A 21,766-nucleotide genomic window follows, 5' to 3' on the forward strand; every position below is an offset into this window, starting at 1 on the left:
CTGTATTTAATCACAATGTTCCCTGTCTTTGAGGCTTCTACTCCAGCAAGCTCTCTACCTACCTCCACTTGTCTTATTTAATGGGTCTGTCCTGGGGATATTCTTCCAGGTTAATGACTCATTAGTATTCCCCTTTTCAACCCTGATTTTTGCTTCTATTGCTTAAAAAAAGTTCTAACGTAGTTTAACATGAAGATACACTCCCTTTTAGTCTCAGATATTAGTACCTAGAGTGCTGCTTCTGCCCTCATTGGACCACTCTCCTAACTATACTGGACTAAATATGGATGTTTTATGATTCTTATGTGTGAACCTCAGCACTAACACTTCTGTGTTCCCCATGGATCCTTACAGAGCCACCATGCATAAACCATCCTTGTCCTAACTGCCTTGCCTTGTATACACAGAATCACAGCAACCACCCATGTTCACGAGGCCAGCAGCAGATCCCATGCCATCTTCACGATCCACTATACGCAGGTGGGTTACCTCTTATATTTGGTTACATTTCTTCCTCTCCTTGTCCTTTTTGACTACTTTTTTGTCTGTTTTCTTATTTCTTTTCCTTCCCTCCTCCCCTTCCATTTATAGGTCCTCTGATACAACCTAATATAAGGAGGACCTACGTGCCCTCTATTAAGCTATGTACTTAGGAGGAGTACAGGTATTCTGTAAAGACTAATCAAAATATCTTCTACTTATATTTTACTTTTTTTTTTTAAAGATTTCTTTCATTGGGGAAGGGGAACAGGACTTTATTGGGGAACAGTGTGTACTTCCAGGCCTTTTTTCCAAGTCAAGTTGTTGTCCTTTCAGTCTTAGTTGTGGAGGGCACAGCTCAGCTCCAGGTCCAGTTGCCGTTTTCTAGTTTCAGGGGGCGCAGCCCACCATCACTTGCGGGAGTTGTACCGGCAACCTTGTGGTTGAGATAATGCATTCCAACCAACTGAGCCATCCGGGAGCTTAGTTGCAGCTCAGCTCAAGGTGCTGTGTTCAATTTTAGTTGCGGGGGGCGCTGCCCACCATCCCTTGCAGGAGTCGAGGAATTGAACTGGCAATCTTGTGGTTGAGAGCCCACTGGCCCATGTGGGAATCGAACCGGCAGCCTTCGGAGTCAGGAGCACGGAGCTCTAACCGCCTGAGCCACCGGGCCGGCCCCTATATTTTACTTTTAACATTTCAAAGTGCTTTCATGTCTATATCATCAGTATGGGCATTTAAAACAAAAAGCAAGATTGAAATGAAAATGAGCATTAAATGAAAAAGTAGAAGATTCACTTCCATTCTGATGGAGTGAGGAGGTCAACAAATCCTATCCCTAAAAAGCAACTATAAAGCTGAACAAAACTGTCAGAAGCAACCACTGTTCCAAAAATAGATCATAGGCATATAATAAACTGAGAAGAATATATTCAAGAAAACAATTGCAGGCCAGAACAGTGCAGACGTATGGTGTATTGCCTTGGGCTGCTCCCATCCCTGCCCACACCCCAACCTGTGTCATGAGGTAGTTCAGTCAGGGGAGGGAAGGCTGTGAAAACCGGTAGCTCTATTGCTGCCACCGCCAGAGGTGTTGATTTGGAGCATTACCAGTTAAAGTGGTGCTCTCGGCGACACGTGAACAAGGAGGGCCACTGGCTCCATTAGCCTGAGATTGTAGGACTTGTTTCAGGCAAGAACTGGCAGACTATCTGGGGATTTATCATGGATTCTGGAAGATGCTATAGCCACAAGGGACTTGATAAGATCCTCACATAGCCTGAGGAACAGAAGCTGTACACATTCATAGTAGAGACTAAGGGGGCCCAAGCCAGCCACACAACACTGATTGGCAGAATCTGCACACATGTGTAGAAGAGACACAGAAGGGCCCTGTGGCTAGTGAATACTGGGGTACACTTAAAAACCACCCGAATTTTTGATGCATTCCTCACATGGATCCATTAATAGAGAATAGAAGTCTTATTGGCTCAAGGTGTTTGATTAGAACTTCTGACCAATCTTTGGCTGAACACTAAGCTATGCAGACAGAAGCTGGCACCTAAGAATCCAAGCTTAAAATTAAAAACAAGTAAGGAAAAAAACTGATCAGAGACCCCCTTAGCTGCATATTGTGGGGTAGATAGATATTAAAGATTTAGTCCAGGCAAGTTACCAAACAAAACAACAACCACTACCACCCTCAATAGGAAAAATCATAATCCAGAATGATTACAGTATACAGAGGGTGCCCAAAAAATGTATACACATTTTAAGAAAGGAAAACACTGTTAAACATTGGACCCTAGACAACAGTGTGCCAAAAGAAAATAAAACTATCAACCAAGAATTCTATAAGCAGCAAAACTAGCTTTCAAATATGAAGATGAAATAACATTTCTAGACTGAAAAAAAAGAGGAAAAAAGCAATTTATTGCTAGCAGCCCTATCTTACAAGAAAACTAAGTGAAATTTTTCAGACTAAAAGAAAGTTGTATCAGACAGTAACTTAAGTTATAGGAAGAAATGAAAAGTGCTCAAAATGGTAAATACAGGGTTTCCCCGAAAATAAGACCTAGTGAGACAATCAGCTCTAATGAGTCTTTTGGAGCAAAAATTAAGACCCGGTATTATCATATCATATCATATCGTATCATGTCATGTCATGTCATATCATATCATACGCCGTCTTATAGTAAAATAAGACCGGGTCTTATATTAATTTTTGCTCCAAAAGATGCATTAGAGCTGATAGTCCGGCTAGGTCTTAAACACTGTATGTGGGTAAATATAAAAGATTACATAAGTATTATCTAACCATTCTACTACGTATTTTCCCAAGAAAAAGAAATTATATGTCCATACAAAGACTTGTACGCAAATAGTAAAATATTAAAATATTCATATTTGTACAAAATATTCATATTTTGTAATAAGTTACAAAATTTATTTGTAATAGTTCAAAACTGCAAGCAACCCAAATGTCCATCAAGAAGTTACTGGATAAACAAACCATGGTATATTCTTACAATGGAATACTATTCAGCAGGAAAAACTAATGAACTATTTATACATGCCTCACCATGTATGAATCTCAAAATAATTACGCACAGTGAAAGAAGTTTGAAATTGTATGATTCCATTTGTATGACATATCCTGAGACGACAAATTTAGAGAGAATGTTGATGAGTAGTTGTATGGGGCTGGGAATGGAAATGGAGCTGGATGGCAAGCAGACTTGAAGGAATTTGGGGAATGTTTTAAAACTGGATTTTGGTGTTGGAGGTACAACATTAAAACAAAATAAAACAAAACAAGAAACACCACCAACAAAAACTCCACATTGAATTAAAAAAAAACAAAAAGGAGTTTTGCTTTTGACAGCTGGATGCTCCTAGAATGGACCTAGAGTAGCAGAGGCTTTGCCTAGCAAGTTAATGTGTTGTGACTGAGGTTAACAGAGACAAACCCCATCAGAGCCTCCCCACTGCTATGGATCTCTGCCAGTGAGCCGGAGCCACCTGGAGGGAAGTGGAGCATTTGCCTGGTAAATTGCAGGCAAACTAAAACTCCTGATGCTACTAAAAATTGTGCCCAGACCACTTCATGGGTTTTTGCTCACTCTCTGAAAGTCCTGCTCATATTTTTAATCAAGTAAGGACACAGAGCTGACTGATTGTACCTGTCAGATATTGAGAGCTCATCTGGTTCAGAGCACATTTGCATACTGATTTTTTTGAGTGAATTGGCTAAAAATCCAAAATATTACTTTGGTTAGGAGAGTGTCTAAGGGGAAAAAACCCACTTTGTTCCAAATGACAAGGTTTAAATGTGTTTCCTCCCTTAGGCAATCCTGGAGAACAACCTCCCCTCTGAAATCGCTAGCAAGATCAACCTTGTGGACCTAGCAGGCAGGTAATTAGGATTTCAAAGCCAAGGGAGCTACTACCTTGACAATGACCTTGTTCTTGCCCATTTTACAGGAAATAAACTTGTTTCAACTTTTTTTCACATTACAGTCATTCTGAAAAAATTACAAAAGTAGCAAATTCTTTGAATGCTAGGTTAAGACATCGTAGCTTTCCTAGGGCTGAAAAGTTTTATGTTAGGGGTTCTCAATCTTAGCTTCCCAATAAAATCACCTGGGACCTTTTAAAACTCCCAATGCTTACGTTGCACCTCAGACCAAATAAATCAGATTATTTAAAAAATCAGATTATTAATAAATCAAATAATAGTGCAGGCATCAATAGTTTTTAAAGTTGCCCAGGAGATTTTAATGTACAGTCAAGGTTGAAAACCACTGCTCTAAGAAGAGGAAACTGAGTTAGCATCCTATTTTCCCTTTGATGTAGTATTGATTTTATGCAGCTCTGTACATTACTAAAACAAAAAAAGCTTTAAAAAATATTGTGATGTTGGGGAGATGATACTGCTTTTTAAGTATTAGAAGGAAGCATGAATTATAGTCACTTAACATATCCAAAAAGAAGAAAGTCTTGAAGATAATGTCACAAAAAAATATAAGATGAAATAAGGAAATGTTCTTATTGTAACACTGCTAAATAATTAATATAGTACAGCATTCCCCTAAAAGCTAAGTGCTGTCTAGAAGAAATTTATGTCAGCCAATCGGAAGTGTAAATTTTTAATGCTTTCCATTTACTTAAAAAAGTATGACAGTTGACAGTTAATGACACAGACACCATAAAGCCATTAATATGCGAAATAAAACAAAGGTAGAGCAGAAGTGAATATACCAAAAAACTATGCTAATATCATTATTGTAAATGAGTATTTAACTGAAATATTCTGCAGTCAAAATAAAAACAGAAATGTATTATAGTAAATTGTTTAATTTTTATTGCCTGAAAAGCAGAAGAATGCCTCTTCATTATAAGATGGTAACATTTTTTCTGGAACTCAATTCTAAAAGGAATTCATTATGTGGTTCTTTTACATGATATACAACATAATGGCTAGTGTCTTTGAACAGCATTATAAGAATAGTGTTGTCTTGTGTGCTTTTGTTTTTTTATTGACTATTTTAGTGAAAGAGCAGACCCCAGTTACTGCAAGGACCGGATTACTGAAGGAGCCAATATCAACAAGTCTCTCGTGACTCTAGGAATTGTCATCTCCACCTTAGGTATTTGGCTGACAGACTGGATCATCGGAGTGGGAGGGAGACTTCGGAAAATAGCTCATGTATTTTAATTTTATCAAAATGGGGTAGATACTTACAAGGGTTCTTTCTGATATAATTACCTTCTGGTTTAGACTGATATATGTGTATTGTTTTAGAACACAGCGTGACCATCGTTCCAGCATTCTCATTTCGGAAAGAAGGGAGACTGAAAAATTGCGTGGCTCAAATACTCCATGTCATGAGTCCAAAATCTAATTCAGGGCTCAAACTTAAAGCATCCTGTCATATGCAGGAAGGGGTTAGGAAGTGTGATTCTTAAGTCTGTACTCCCCAACCATTGTTTTGTTTTAATATATTTGTTTCAGAATTCCTTTTGTCTTTCACTTTTGTTATTTTTTGTTTTTTAAGCCCAGAACTCTCAAGTATTCAGCAGCTGCCAGAGCCTCAACAGTGTCACCAGCGATGGTGGTGGCAGTGGGAGTCCTAGCTCTCCTGGGACCAGCAGTGGAGGGGGACCCTCCCGGAGGCAGTCTTACATCCCGTACCGGGACTCGGTGTTGACCTGGCTGCTGAAGGACAGCCTTGGAGGCAACTCCAAAACCATCATGGTTGCCAGTGAGTGGGAAACTGGAGCTGGTTCTGTGTTGGGACTGGTACTCTGCCTCAGAGAAAGGGCCATGACCACCCATTTCAGCAAGGGTCTTATACAGTGTGGACAATAGCAGCAAGGCTAGTGGTTATGGGCTGGGTCGGACGGCTTGGCGTACGTCTGACTTTCTGTTTCTACCTCAGCTGTGTCTCCTGCACACACTAGCTACAGTGAGACCATGAGCACGCTGAGATACGCATCCAATGCCAAGAACATCACCAACAAGCCGCGGGTAAATGAGGTAAGACCTTCATCTGAAGTCCTGGTCTGGTATAGTTTCCTCTCATTGATTTCTTTCCTTTTGTACTTACTCTCCCCCCCCCCGTCAGACTCATTCCCCAAATGATAAGGGAGTGAAATTCTTTGTTCCTGTGGTCATACCCTTCTCTTCCATCTCTACTGACTTCATTTATAACTTTTTATGAATAATTTATTGCAGATATTTTCCTAAGGCCATTCCTCCCGACATTCTGGTACACCACGGCTACTCTAAGAAAGAGCATTTAAAAGATTTTGTATTTACTGCTTTTATTTTGAGTTTATGTTGAAATATGCTTATGTATTTTTTTCTGTGCACATTGCAGGGACTTCTCTGTTTTGGGCTAAAAGAGGTATATAATGAATTCCTTCATTTCGAAAGCTGAATAATAATGCAAATATTTCAAAAATTTCTTTTGTCCTTTGCAATTTCAGTGAAGAGTTCCAGGGTAGGGATCACAAACTGGTGGCCAGATAGGTATAGCCCATCTATGGACTATTTTAAATGGCAATACAATTAGGCAGGTACTAAGTTTAGTCACAATACAGGAAGATTAGGACCTGCTACCTATACATGGCCTGGCAGTTGTGTTACCTGTCTGACCTCCTGCTCTAGGGCAGTGATTCTCAAACGTGAGGGTGTATCAGAATCACCTGGAGGGTTTGTTAAACCACAGCTGAGCCCTAGTCCTCAAGAATTTCTGACTTAGTAGATGTTGGGTGGAGACAGAATTTGCATTTCTAACAAGTTCTTAGGAGATGTTTTTTGGGGTCCTGGGACCACACTGTGAGAAGACTGCCCCAGAAGGTGCTCCAAAGGAGTAATCCACTTCTTCCAAGTTAAGTGCACATAGCATCTCACAGTCCTCTGGGGCCTGATATCTACTAGTGGTGACCGAGGTCTCTGTGTTGCAGGACGCAAACGTAAAGCTGATCCGAGAGCTCAGGGAAGAGATTAGGAGACTGAAAGCCATGCTGCTGAGCTTCGAACTGGTAGGCCACCAGTCAGAACTTGTCTGTATTCCGGAGCCCCTCTTCTTCTGCACACAATCTGAGCCCTGCTTTGTCCTGTGTTTTCAATTAAGTGACACTTGTGGAGCAGGGCGCAGGAGCAACGACAGGACCAAGATGGGATTACTCTATTGCCTGTGTAGTTTCAGGCAGGATAGGTGTCCTTTCACTGTGTCATCTCTGTTGTCCAAAGGGTGTTAGCCTGAATGGCTCCTATTCTGTGTGTGGGCAGACATGGGGAATGGGGCCCTCCAGAAAAATGTCTTTGAATTCTTGTTCTTCATGCCAGTCTGAGCCCAAATACTTAGGCTTCTGATTTGTTTCTGATTTTAACGATGAAGTCTTTCCTTTATTTGCACCTAATCTTCCTTCACAAGACTAAGGATGGGGCCCACAAAGCACATCTCTCTCTTTGTGCAGAGAAACTTCAGTTCATGGAATGAGGAAAACGAAGCACATCTGAAGGAGCTGGTTCTCCAGAATGAATCGAAGGTGGGTGTGTCAGGTGATGCTTGACATCACCCTGGGAGCAGGTCTGATCTCACGCCATCCTTCCTGGGCCAGGGCTGCTCCCTTGTCAGGACATAGCGCTTCTGTGTTGTTTAGAGACAACTTTTGTCTCCATTGAGCCTAGAGTGGGGGGTTTGTTTGTCTAAAGGGCTGGTGGCCAGCTTTCTGACTCTGTCCCATTCTCTCCAAGGTTCAGGTAACTCCCTTTGTATAGCGACAGTGGCTTAGAAAATGAAATTTATTTTCTAGTCAGTAAATCAACCATCCAACATGTATTCATTGAGCGCCAAATAGGTGCTCAGCAGGACGCCACAAGAGACACAAGGAAGTCCCTGCCCTCAAGTGGCTTGTAGTCTGATTGGACACACATTGAGAGAATGGTTAAGTGCAGTAAACTGTGTGAGTTAGGTGAAAATACTTGGGGGCGGCCGGTTAGCTCAGTTGGTTAAAGCCCGGTGCAAGTTTGCCTGTTCGATCCCCACATGGGCCACTGTGAGCTGCGCCCTCCACAACTAGATTGAAACAACTGCTTGACTTGGAGCTGGTGGGTGCTGGAAAAACACACTGAAATAAATACAAGGTTTAAAAAAAATGCTTAGGGAAGGAAGAAATCATGATGGCTTCGAATTTTCAGTGCAAGTATTACATTGCTGTGGCTGGAAGTCAGAACTTGAACTGGATCTTGACGAATTGATAGCATTAGTTTGATAGGTAGAAGGGGTAAGGAATTTTGGATGAGGTAGGGATGAAATAAGCAAAGCCACGGCACTGAGAGCATGAACTGGTGTGGGAGGCCATGTGGGCACACACAGCGTGAGGAAGGCGAAGCTGGATGGAGTGGGTGCTCGTGGTGGAGCGTAGTGGAGGTTGAACTTGACGTAAACAGGACTGATCACAGCCTTCCGAACCCGGATGGTGAGATAATAAAGGGGTATAGCGGGGAAATTAATATGACCGTTGTATGTAGGATGGTTGGAAGGGAGGGAAGACTGGACGCTGAGAGACCAACCAGGAAAGAGACTGCTGTCATGACCTGGCGAGAGCGAGGGGAAGCCATTTTGGGGATAAGATTAAGTGGGGAATCCCAGAGACGTTTAAAAGGAAGAAATGGCAGGCGTTATTTAGTGACAGGTTAGATTCAGATCCTGTGACCAAATGTCCCAATTTCCAATATTCTATTGCAATGTTATTCGAGTATCCTGGCTATGTTAACATTTTGTTACCCAAACTAAACCTTAACACGACATCCACATCCAGAAACATCCCACATCCAGAAGTTTCTCAGAATGTCTATGTTTAACCATATGTTTTGATTTTTGGTTCAGAAAACATCATCCCTTTATACATAACAGGTAAAGCCGAAGAGTCAAAATCATTCCAGGCTTTTTAGTATTTTTTCGTTATACAGGCTGGCAGACCTGGACTTGAATCTGCCACTTGCTGGCCTCATGACCTTAGGCAGTGAAGGAGTTGGTGATGAGGGCCGTCGGGGGAGGGGGAAGGGTGCCTCCAGGTTGTTGAGCCAGGCTGGCCAAACTGTAAGCTGTTCTGACCTGCCACTTGCCTCTGCCAGGTCCCAGTCCAGCTGAGCCATTTACAGGTACCCTGTAGTTTTCAAAAGTCAACTCAGTAATTATATCATTAAAAATAATGTTTGCAGGGTACATAAAATAATTTTATCTAACTTGGCATAATTTTGTTTTTCCTAAGTATTCATTTATGAGAGAATTATTTAGCCAAATCCCATTTCTTTTAGTGGGTTCCTCAGTTCTTCCATTCCTAGGATAAGCTTCCTTCTTAGGTATCAGTTTCTACCATAAGAAGAAAAAAGGACCCGCATTCAATATCGTTTGTTCACATTCCCCAGGTGGTCTTAACTTAAGGCCTCCAAACCTTGGTATATTTATTTTTAAAACTCTGATCCTGATACATAGTAAGCCTTCACTATTTTATTGTTTTTACATCATTGTTGTTACTTTGTTATTATGTGGTCTTTCAGACCAGTTTCATATAGTCTTTATTCTCCTTGGGGTGACTTCTCTGGTGCTTTGTGGGTCTTTGAGCCACGTACACACTTACATTAGAACTGCAGCACCTTGAGAAAGAAGTGTTAGGTCACAAAAGGGTGCCCGGTATGGATCACATAGAAGGGGAACGGGGAGAGGGTACTTACAGATGTGTAACATCCCAATCAGTTTTTAAAAATACCATTTATGACACTTTTTCCCAATTATAAAAACAATACATGCTTGTTGCAGAAAACTTTACAAATAACATTTATTGAAGGAGTGACAGGTTAGATTTAGATCCTGAAACCAAATGAAAATGGTACTTGCTTATCGAAGGAAACTTAGAGAACACAGAGAGCTCACACAAGAGGTGCGAGAGCCTGTGTGGGGCTTTGACTGGTCACAGTGAGGAGGGTGAGGAAGTAATACGGTGAACAGGGCGGGCTGACTTTCAGTCTGCTGCTGTGACGAGTGAGACCACCCCCTATCTCTGCAGATAGACCAGCTGACTAAAGACTGGACCCGGAAGTGGAACGAGTGGAAGGCCCTCGTGGAGCATTACAGAGTGGACATCAACAGGAGGAGGGCTGGGGTAGTCATTGACTCCAGCCTGCCACACTTGATGGCTTTGGAGGACGATGTGCTCAGCACAGGCGTGGTGCTCTATCACCTCAAGGTGAGCAGGCTGGCGCTCCCTCTTCCTGAGCCACTGACCCCAGAGGTCAAGGAGGGAAAAAGCAGGGACAGCAGCCTGGAGTCTGGGATCTGAGACAGATGCCGCAGAGCTGCCTTCAGGTTTGCCCTCAGGAAACTGGGCTAGCCAACCAATTGTGACCTGTTTGGTCTTTGTGTGAATAGAGCAGAAGACTGGAAATGAGAGCAATCGTTTGTTTTCAGTCACTGCTACTGTTGCGCATGTAACTTACTTCTCTGAGTCTTGATTTCCTCATTTTAAAGTAAGAATGATACTGCCTTATGTCTCTTCCGGCTTCCTGAAGCACAGCAGTGCAGTCACAGAAGAGAAATCCTGCCCTGGAAATACCATTGGCGCTCCTGAGCTCTGCTAATATGGGCCGCTCACAGATGACTTTCAGAGACCAAAGTGGGAATCCAAAGATCTGAAATAGTTTCTTTCTGACACTTCCCACTTCATTCAACTCCCAACTCAACAATATATGCACCTCGCAGTTCTCCCTCACTAGGTTTACCTGGGAACGGAGAAGAAAAAGTAGAAATAGGAAGCTTAAAGAATGCGTGAGGGAGAGGCCAAAAAACTGGGGGTGGTTGGGGTGAAGCCGACATGCATCCACCTAGAAAAAATAGAATGAAAATAAGGCCTTCCACGAAGGACCTGGCTCACCTGGTCCTTTGCCACCTGGGGTCCTTTGACCCCACCTGGGGTCCAGGTCGTCGTTTCTAAATGAAGCATTTTGAGTTATATATCCTGCCCTCCTCAAAAGTGGTTGTCCTACTGTGGGAGGACAGTCTCCATTGACGGCAGAACATAAACTTTACTCTAAAATCCCTGTGCTCGCTGAAAATTCAGTCTTCATTCTTATCGTTGTCGCCCCAGCTGGCATTCAGAAGGAGCAGAGTTTAGGAGGGGTATGTAATGCTGCTGTTATCCCTGGAGAAATTAGACTCCCAATGCTGCAGTGCACAAGGTAGTGAGATGTTAGCAAAGCTCATCCTGCTTAGAAAGTGTGTTCTTAGGATGAGCCCTGAGGGAAGTTGTCAGAGCCTGAGCCTTTCAGAAAGTTGAAGCAGCTCATTTCCTGACACACAGAGTATAAATTATGTCAGTGAAAATGCCTCAGGCAGAAGGAGCTGTTAACTTAATGACAGAGCTAAGTACCAAAGGCTATTGATCCTTCCTTTAGTCAGAACTGCCGGGAGAGAGGTTGGAGGTTAGGAAGAGACCAGATGGATAAAAATGGTCAATATTTGAGTAGAACTGATCTGATCCATTGATTGGATGTGGAGTGAGCAGATGAAGCTAGAAGTCGAGGAGTAGAGCTTGGGGTAGCAGCAGAGGGTTAAAGGACAGAGCTGTGAGAGTGAATCCTAGATGGGGATGGAGACAGCAGACGGATGACGCCTCACCTGAATGTGGCAGCCTGGTTTTCATTGCTGAGTCAGTGCACACCCAGCATGGTACTCCCTCCTTGGTGCATTTCCAGTAAACCGGGGGGATCAGGTTTCAGTCTAGTTCTGATCCTGGCATTTCTGCATTTTATGTACCCATTTTCCTCTTTTTGTTTGTTTAGATTTTGGTTTGGGTAATAGAATAACAGTAATGGCTCAAGATTCACTGTATTTTTATTTGCTTTGCTCACTTGATTACAGACCCAGAACTAGTCCCTACCAGTAACAATGCCCCGAAAGCTGTCACCTTGGGGGGAAGCCTAGGTAGGAAGGGGGCAGAGGGAAGGGTACATGGAGCACAGATTACCGAGGCTCTGGACTTCCTCCTTGGAAGGGCCTTTGTGCCACTGCCTCTCCCCCATAAAGAGGCAGAGGGGCAGCATGTGCAGGCGCCAACTCAGCCGTCATTGAACAAGATGCCATAACATTTTCCAGTAGCTTCTACCCTGCAGATCTAGCAGTTGTGATATGCTGTGTGTGGCCTTCATCCTTTAGGGAGGAATGCGCCTCGTCATCGGGGCTGACCTTGAACGCACATGCGGGGTCTTGACCCCTGTCCCTGGATTCTGTTTGGTGGTGTTTGGAGGCCAGCATCCGCTGTCTGGTGGCAATCCACAGTGGCTGAGCAGAAAAGGCTGGGCTCTGGCTGCGTGGGGGTGTGCGTGTGGAGTGGGGACAGAGCCTCATTCATAATGATGCCCAGTGCAAAACTCTGGTCAGTTCGAAAACCTCAGTTACTGGGGAGGTGGTATGTTGAGGTTGGAAAAGAGCAGGACTCTGGACCCAGAGAGACCTGAATTCTAGCCAAAGCTCTATTTAGTGTGTGGGTTCCTTGGGCATCTTATCTCCCATCAGCTTCAGGTTCCTTGTCTATAAAAGAGGGGTAGTAATACCTCCATTTTGGATTGTTAACGGATTAAATAAGAGAATTCCATAAAGCACTCAGCACAGTGCCTGGGACAGTGAACAATTATTCAGTAAATGATAAATACGAGTACAAACCTAAACCCAACATCTCTGTTGCCGTGCTGCAGCCTTCCTCAGACCGAGCTGTGTGGTCTTAAACAGCGTGGACATAATCAAGGGCCCAAAGGCCTGTCTTCTAACCCTTCTAGTGATTCATTTACACTAACCGCCGTTTCCCCCTCCTTTCTTGTAGTCTCTTCCAGTCCTTTTTGATTCTAGATGTGCTTTTCTCCTATTTGTGCTTTACCCTTCTTACAAACTTCATCTAAACTTCATCCGTGGACCACAAAGGTAAAAATCCTGTGCTGCCGTGTATCTTCAGAGAATGCGTGCCTCTCTGGGACTGACTGGACCAAGCGTGCACCACATGCACTCTAGCCCCTGGGAGAAAACTACACCTGTGTGCCCACTTCCTCAGACCGGACAGTCTCTGACTGACAGCTATGGCTGGTCCCTAACTTCAGGCTATAGGAGTTTGCCAACACTTGTTGGACTTTGCAAAGAACTGGTGCTGCTTTATCACGTATTTTGTGCCCCCACTTTCTTGGGGCTTCCTGCAGAGTGAGTGGGCAGGGCAGTCAGAACAGACTGGACTAAAGTTGAGAAGTGGTGTGGAAAAGTCTGGCTGAATGTGGGAAGACAGTGACGACACTCAAGCCGGTGGACTCTCCTCTGGGGGCAGGGCTATGTGCCTTTTTATTCTCATTTAAATGGCTTTGTTTTTCCCTTTAGGAGGGGACCACAAAAATAGGAAGGGTTGACTCGGACCAGGAACAGGATATTGGTAAGTGACAGAGCAGAAGGTCTGACACTTTGTGGCCCGTGCTCCTGCCTCCCAGGTTTCTTCAGAGGAACCTAAAGGTGCTGTGAGAGAAAAGGGTCTCTGAAGTCTTCAGGGGCTGCTATTGCTGCTAGGCTGTGGGACTGCGGCTGTGTGTCTGGGACATGATAGGAGGAGACCCACATGTTGGAGGATATAGGTCTGGGTGGTTTCAGGCCGCAGTTCTCTTCCTCTCTTGTCATGTGAGATCTTCCAGAGGTGGATTCTGATCTCATGGACAGAATGGAGGCGGTGTTTCCCTGGGCCATGTCTCCACCCAGGTGACCCCCCATCTCTTCTGTAGTCCTGCAGGGTCAGTGGATCGAGAGAGACCACTGCACTATCACCAGCGCCTGTGGCGTCGTCGTTTTGCGGCCCGCGCAGGGGGCCCGCTGCACAGTCAATGGCCGGGAGGTCACTGCCTCCTGCCGTCTGACCCAAGGTAGGACTGTTCACAGCCCTGTGGTTGCCAGGGTCAGTGATGCACCAGCTGTTCTCCTGGGCCTGACCCAGACAGCTCAGGGAGGCAGGCAGCCTTCAATGATGGAACACCAGCCTCTGCACCCAGACATCTGAAGATGTCCTAATCTAATCGTTTTCCCATAAACGAAGAAGCCCCAATTTCTGGGCTTCAGAATGGAGAATAACTGAAATTTGTCCCGGTGTTTGTTAGCTTTCTGTCCTTGGGAAAGTCTCTGGGCCTCAATTTCCTCATCTGTAAAATGGGGATAATAATAAGATTGTTGGGAGGATCGAATGAGCTGATCCATGCAATGTTGTCCTTAACAGTGTTCTTGGTGCTTAGTAAACACTCATTGTCATTATTACTGTCACTGTTACTCCTCTTATTAGTCTATTCAAATTCTGTCTGTGCTTTGAGGCTGAGTTTAGATTTCCAATCTTCCATGAAGTGTTCCCTGACTACTCCACCTAGAATTCATCTTGGTTCCCCTTGGAGTAGCAGACTCCTCCTGTTCATTTCATTAATTTAACACATATGCTGTGCAGTGTCCAGTGAGTACATATATTTCTTTTTTTTTAATTAAAGTTTATTGGGGTGACAATTGTTAGTACAGTTACATAGATTTCAGGTGTACAATTCTGTAACACATCATCTACAAATCCCATTGTGTGTTCACCACTCAGAATCAGTACATATCTTTCTGACTCAGCTAAATCATCCACTTGTTGAGGGCAGGACTTTGTCTCGCAGAACGTCGCCCTGCACGCAGTGTGTACTCTGAACAGGAGCTGTTGATTGAATTCTCCTCTGTGTCTGGGCCACAGGAGCAGTCATAACGCTGGGGAAAGCTCAGAAGTTCCGATTCAACCACCCAGCAGAGGCCGCCGTCCTCCGGCAGAGAAGGCAGGTTAGCGCTGGCTTTTCTGTGTGGCTGCTGGCCTCCCTACTTCTCCTTTCTGGGGAGTTTGAGCTTTGGTTCTGTTGGGGTGGGGGGCAGTGAGTACCCCACTGTGCTTTCTTCCTTGTTCCCAGGGCGGAGAGGCTGTGGGTGGCAGTGGCTCTTTGGAATGGCTGGACTTGGACGGAGATGTCACCGCCTCCAGGTTGGGTCTCTGCCCTTTGCTTTGGAAGAAAAGGTGAGAAACAGCTGCTCGTCCTGCTGTGGAACCTCCTCGCTTTGCTTCTTTGTCCCTGACAATGCGGAGCGGGAGGAGATGGGTGTAGCAGCCCAGGTCTGAATGAGGCGTGGTCTGAGCCAACTTGGCTAGTGATGTGCAGGTGCTGAGCTCGGTGCCCCGCTCACAGCCGGCGGGAGGCGGACTGGGCCCTCATTTAGTCCCTCTTGGGCCCTGCAACTGGCTTCATCCCCGAAGGAGTATGTCACTTGATGTTTCCTAGGGCCGCCCTCCTCTGTGAACGGCTTGAATGCGGTATGTCTGTAGGTAGCTGTGATACTGCTTCTCCCTGTGTGCCCCTTTACATTCTGCCCTGCCTGGGCGTGAGTTTGTGGTATGTGTCAGTGACTTCCAGGTCTGTGGCTTCCTCTGAGTTTTTAAAGACATTGTGGGACTGAGAATCCTTTTTCCGCCTTAACCAAGGAGCCAGAACTATGCATAACAGAGGAGGGCCACCAGGAATAATGTGAAAGTATCTTGGGTTTCTGCCCTCTCATACCCACTGCACCTGCATTGCGACTGCGAAGCAGGAAGGCAGTTTTTTGTGTGGCAACTACTTTTCTTCTGTAGTCTTTCTTCATCTGTTTCTGCATAGAATTCCCTTCCCAGATCTAGATGCCTTGTGGGTGTGATCCCTGGAACAGTGGTATCCTTCTGTTCCCATAGCCAAAGTGGCCACTGCCTTGGGGACTTCCTGTAGAAAATGTCATGGGGGACACGGTGCCTGTGAGACCACTGCCGTTGGCTTTCCAGCACCGTATCCTCGGAGGGTTATGATGGCCCTTGGTGCCCTGGTTCCTTCAGAGGAATCGAGCTGCTCTTTCTAGCTGCCAGGAACATTTGATGGCAGCTGAAGGTAGTCTTGGGTCTGACCTCGGTAGTGAGGGGTGTTGGGTGCAGGAGCAGAGGAGCTCTGATGCAGGGCGCGTGACCAGCAGGAAAGTCGTCACAGAGGCGGCTAAGGGCCGAAGGACGATCCTTGTAGTGAGTGACTGAGGGCTCTGTGGGGTGACAGGTAAAGTGGGAGAGAGGGGACACAGGGTGAAGTAATTCAAGGCTGGGGTGGACTCAGGACGGAGGCTGGGGGTTCTTGTTCTATCAGAGTGGCCCTCCCTTTTTGTAGTAAATCCCTGAAAGGAGACCTGTCTGAGGTAAGATTTCTGTGGAGAAGACACACTGAAGGGGTGCATTTGCCAGAGTCCAGAGATTTACAGAGAATGACTCTGCAACTTAAACAACCATGGATGCTGGCGTTGGATAAAGCCACTTCACCTCCTAGCTCTACGACAGAAAAGCTGTGTGACCTTAGGCAAGTTACGGAGTCTGAGTCTGTCTGCTTACCTCTACGTGAGGAGACTACCATCTCTCCCAGGGATCCTTGTGAGATGGGTTGAAAAGGCTAGAACATGTGGAGTGCTTTGCCAAGTACCCGGCACCCCACAGCCACGCCGTTAGGAAGCTCTTGTGGGGAGCTGTCCAGGAACGTAGCCTTCCTTTCGTTTTTCTGTCCTCCCATCTCACCCCGACTGACCCATCCACCCCAGAGCACACTGGTCTCCTGCCTTTGTATAGCCTGCTCAGGCTTTCTAGCCTCATGGGCACAGATGTGACCTTTCAGTAACACCAAGAATGCCCCCTTTCATTCAGAGGACAGAGAGGGATTGGAGAATCAAGGCCTCTCCCACTCGCTGCCTCCACTCTTCAGCACCAGCTCTGGGAGCCTGTGGGCTGGGCTGGTCCTGCCCAGCTACCGTAGCCAGTATCATGTGCCAGCCCTGATGGAAGTGGGGTGGTGTGGGGCTGCAGCCTGTGATTGGGCAGGGGAACCGGGAGAGAACCCGTGAGAGTGGAGAGAACTGCGCAGTCAGCTGGGTTCCCAGTCGGTTTGTGGCTGTGTCTCCATGAGAGTTTCTCCTCTGCCCTTGGGTGGGGTTGGCTCCCCAGCCTCCCCTGGTCCTAGGCTTTCTTTCCCCCCTTTTTCTCTCTGGAGCAGCACTCATGGGGAGCCTACAAAGCCAGAGCTGACTCCAGAGCCAGGGGAAATTGGCCAGTCTGCCTCCTTTTCCCCTGACAATGGTGATCTGGACCTCAGAGGAATTTCTCCTTGAAAACTGTTCATTGCCCTTGTTCTTGGCATTTTTCCATTTGGAATTTTGGGGGCTTAACCTTAAGTGCCCAGAGCCTGGGAGACGCTGTCACTGCTGCCACCGCTATGCTGCCTTAGTGAGCAGACGCTGCTGCATTCTGCTGCAGAAGCTGTCAGGGCCTGAGGCGGCCGGCAGGGCTATGGAGTCCTGACAAGCAGGGGACCAGGCAGCAGATGGGGGATGCAGGAGCCACCCGAGACGAAGGGCAGCCATCTGAGAGAGACAGAGGTCCTTGGCTGGCAGTTAACTGAAGGCTTGCCATGGTAATCTACCCAGACATGTAGCATAAGGTTGGTATTTTCTTTTTCACCTCCTTTCTGGGAACTTGGCTCGTCTGCTTAGCAGAGGAGCCATTTTTAGTCTGACGGCATGTGGCATTTTGAGTGAGTGTGCGGTACCTGCAGTGATTCTGCCAGACTGCCTGCCTCTCCTTGCGGGTCTTGATGCTACTATGTAGGAAACTGAATTGGGTCAGCAGAAGCTGACTGGCAGCTGCCACTTTCCAGGAGGAAAGACAGAGGGAGCTCTCCTCTAGGGAGAAGGAAATCGTCAGTCTGAGGGTTCGAGATGGTAGAGAAGGAAGCTGAATACTCTCAGGAAATTCAGAATGAAGACCCCCCCGACCCTGCCCCTTGCGTCTGAAGGTCTGGATCTGAGCTGGGTTAGTCTGAGACCCTCAGATGGGCTCATGTTTGTACCTAAGCCGTGGTATGTGGTCAGATAAATGTTGGAGCAGGAGGGTAGGCATGAAACATACATGTATAGAATGGTTCTCAATAACTGCCTTTTCGATTCATGTGGCATTAGCTGGTTTGTTTTTCCAGGTGCTCTCCCTAGGCTTTGCTTCACATGCGACAAAGGTGTCTTTCCTCCTTTCTGTACATTCCACTGTGTGTGTTTGGCCTTTTGCCCACAGCCATCAGCGCCAGTCTTCTCCAGAGCCCACTCGCTCAAGTATCTGGGCCTGTCCTTGTCCTTGGACCCACTGCAGATTGAGTCACCTCACAGTGTCCTTTTCAGAGAAGAGATTGCCCTTGTGTCAGCTCCCACCCACACACTGCCCCCCGTCCGTCTATTCATTCTCTCACCCATCCACCCTTCACTATCCTTCTCAGGCTGCATTAAGAAATCGTAATGTCTTCTAAGATAAGACAGTGGCAGCACGGGTTCTGTAAAGGGACAGGTAGTATTTAAGGCTTTTGCTGCAGCTGCTCAGCTTTGCCAGTGTGGTGCAGAAGCAGCCTGGACAATATGTAAATGAACGATGTGTCTGTGTTTCCATAACACGTTACAGAAACAGGCTGCAGACCCAGTTTGGCCCACAGGCTGTAGTTTGTGGACCTGTGCTTTGATCCCCTTTGAGATTGCATTCTGCTCGGACTGAGATTTGGTTCCAGTGCCCAGTCATGGCATCCTGGGACTGCCACGAGGGCCACGGGCGGCTGCACTCAGGCTGTTTGGTGAGCCTCTGGTGGATCCTGACCCTTTCCAGCCACCCCCCTTCCCACGCAGGGCTCCTTGAGAAACCCGGATGATGGGTGGGGCAATCCTGCAGAAACAGCATGTGAGGGTCTCGCTAGGAGGCCACAGGTGACCCTGGAAAAGGTTAGCCTGCAGCAGAAGCTGTCAGTCTTCGGAAGAAGGCGCTCACTCATCCATGGTCACACAAGGGACTTGGTGGCAGAACAAAGTATGACTGCAATCTAGAATTGTTTTTAAATTTTGTATTATTGGAGGGGGGTGGAGATGAGGGAGAAGGTGAGGGGATTAGACAGCACAAATTGGTAGCCACAAGATTGCCGCGGGGATATGGAAGACAGTTTGGAGAGTATGATCAACAATGTTGTAAAGATTTTATAGGGTGTCCGAAGGGCACTTGTCTTACTAGGGAGACCACTTCATGGATGGTGTAGATGCCTGACCACTGCACTGTACACCCGAAGCTGAATAATATTGAATGTCAACTATAATTTTATATATACCATGTTTCCCTGAAAATAAAACCTAGCCGGACAGTCAGGTCTAATGCGTCTTTTGGAGCAAAAATTAATATAGAACCCAGTATTATAATATACTATATTATTTTACTATAAGACCAGGTCTTATATTAATTTTTGCTCCAAAAGATGCATTAGAGCTGATTGTCCGGCTCAGTCTTCTTTTCGGGGAAACATGGTATATGGTCAAGGGACATGGAGCACAGCACAGGGAATAGAGTCAGGGGAACTGTAATAGTATATACGATGTCAGAGGGTAGTAGATGAGGGCGGGGGGTTGTCACTTTGTGAGGGGTGTAAATGTCTATTACATTGTTTTGTACACCTGAAACTAATAAAAAATCAAAACAAATAAAAAAAGGAAATTCCAAATACACTATAAATGATCAACTCATAGCTAATGTTGTTTCATTACTATCTCAACTCACTTGCCCCTTCTCCTCCCCATCGGTTCTAAACAAATTCCAGGCATTTTCACCAGAAAATGCTTTAGCATATGTCTCTGAAAGGCATGCTGGAGTCTAAAACTATTGCAGGTCTGGTTCACTGAGAACAGCCGTGGTGTGGAGACCAGCTCTCGTCTGGGTCTCCTGCACACATATAAATTCCCTCCCGTCTGGATCGGCTGCCCCTGCTACCAGATCACAGAGGATTTCTGTTGCCGGGGGTGGAGGTGCAGCCGTAGTCTCTGGACATGTACCAGAGACTTCCATTCCCACAGTGTTTCTGGAGCTCTTACTGTTTCCAGCAGATGTCTCTCTCTTTTTTTTTTTTTTTAAGGGACAAAGCTTCTTGATTTTGCTAAGATGTTGTTTTAGTTTTTAAAAAGCTGCTTTACTTTCCTGGTTATTTTCCTTTACCAAAATGAACTCGTATTTCTGCTAAACCCACCATCTAAGAACATGCTAGTCTCAGGACTGCTCTCATCTCCTGCACTGTGACATCATAAGCCGCCTGTGACACTGTGCCTGTGTGTCCCAAGGTGTCAGAAGTCCAAAGCCCTCTCTGCCCTGTTGAACTCAGGGGGTCTTTCAGAGGCGCTTGGATGGACACTGGTTTATACTGAACTGGGTTTGCATTTCCTCTGGGTAACCCTGCCCCCCTCTGTGACAGGAGAGTGCTGGGCGAGCAGAGAGACGAGGACCACCTGCCACCCAGGCCTGGAGAGTCGCTGCACAGGGCCCAGCTTCAGCAGCAGCAGGGCTATGTGGGGGATTTGCGGCAGCGGATCCTAGTGGGACAGATTAGATCCCAACAGGACCTGGAATTCGACCAGGCGCATGCCAGCCGGCACATTCAAAACGGTAAGTGTCCGTCGCTCATGGTGTTTCACTTTCTCCTCTCTTCATTTTCATGCTTCCTCAGCCTTCTGTATCCTGTCTGTGTTCTTTGTGATGTGATGGAATCTTTGGCGTCAGGCATTCTCTCCTCTCTTTTAGAGACCAGAGGCTCTTGCAAGGGGGCTGGAAGCAAGACTAAGGAAGCACCTTCCTATTGCCCGTCTCATGTGCACATTTGTCCAAGCTTTGCTGCCGCCCTAGCATGTAACCCACTGCTGTGCTGAGGTCTGGGGGCTTCATGCCCTTGTCCTGTGGGAAGGGGCCTGTCTCCCTCATCCCACCACATCACCCCAGCCAGCTCTGTCACTCCATACAGGCCCAGCCATTGCTGGAGGTGTCTGAATCCAGGCAGCTGCAGGCAGGGAGGGAGGTGCTGACCTTCTCTCAGGGTGTTTTTGGTTCCCAGACCAGCAGTGGCTGCTCAGAGAAGAGACCTGGCTAGCCAGCTTGCAGCAGCGACACCAGCAACATCGGGACCATGTAGCAGAGAAAGAACTTGAGGCCTCTGTGACAACTGATGCTTGGCTTCAGACAGATCCTGAGACTCAGCCATTCCCAGTGGTCCAAAGCCGGAAGCGGGTGGTGCGACTGCAGCTCCTGCGGAGACGTGCTCTTCGGGCAACGGCGAGAAACATTCGGCGGAAAAAGGTCTCATTCCAGCTAGAGAGAATCATCAAGAAGCAGAAGCTGCTGGAGGCCCAGAAGAGACTGGAGCAGCTCAAGGCTTTATGCTGGTTCCAGGATGACCGCCCCCAAACGCCCCCACACCAGGTCCCCAGCCCCGATGCCGGGGTCCTGGCGCCTCAATGTAGAAGCAAATCGACAAGTTGCAGCTCTTTGAGCCTCCAAAGGCTCTGCCTCCGGTACCTGCCCCAGTTACACAGGTACAGCCGCCGCTGTGACCTAGGAGCATTGGCTGAGATTACAGCCTTGTTGCCCAGGCAGTGTTCTTTACTTCCTGATGCCTCAGTTTCCTCAATCTGTGCAATGAAAAGATGTGTTTACCCCTCTTCCTCGTCACCTTTGCCCTCTCCTGACTCCTTTCTCTGTAGTTGGTATCTCCTAAGACTCAGGCTTTTCCTTTCTCCCACTGAGGAGCAACTCTTGCTTCCTTGGTGCTAACTTCTGAGTGAGACTCGCAGCCTCA

At 46.4% G+C, this 21,766-nt stretch overlaps 1 protein-coding gene across 1 annotated transcript in view; it reads left to right on the top strand.

Annotated features, from left to right (window-relative positions):
- Positions 1-21,766, top strand: part of STARD9 (StAR related lipid transfer domain containing 9) — a 99,034-nt gene that overhangs the window by 59,572 nt on the left and 17,696 nt on the right. The window contains 14 exon segments of the mRNA XM_081048425.1: positions 408-480; positions 3,828-3,895; positions 5,032-5,129; positions 5,538-5,744; positions 5,922-6,019; positions 6,952-7,029; positions 7,468-7,539; positions 10,063-10,242; positions 13,410-13,461; positions 13,802-13,939; positions 14,785-14,867; positions 14,993-15,096; positions 20,393-20,583; positions 21,026-21,503. Of these exon segments, the coding sequence (XP_080904551.1) occupies positions 408-480; positions 3,828-3,895; positions 5,032-5,129; positions 5,538-5,744; positions 5,922-6,019; positions 6,952-7,029; positions 7,468-7,539; positions 10,063-10,242; positions 13,410-13,461; positions 13,802-13,939; positions 14,785-14,867; positions 14,993-15,096; positions 20,393-20,583; positions 21,026-21,503 (1,920 nt within the window).

The sequence above is a fragment of the Rhinolophus hipposideros genome (assembly GCF_964194185.1).
Source record: "Rhinolophus hipposideros genome assembly, chromosome: 5".
Classification (NCBI taxonomy): Eukaryota; Metazoa; Chordata; class Mammalia; order Chiroptera; family Rhinolophidae; genus Rhinolophus; species Rhinolophus hipposideros.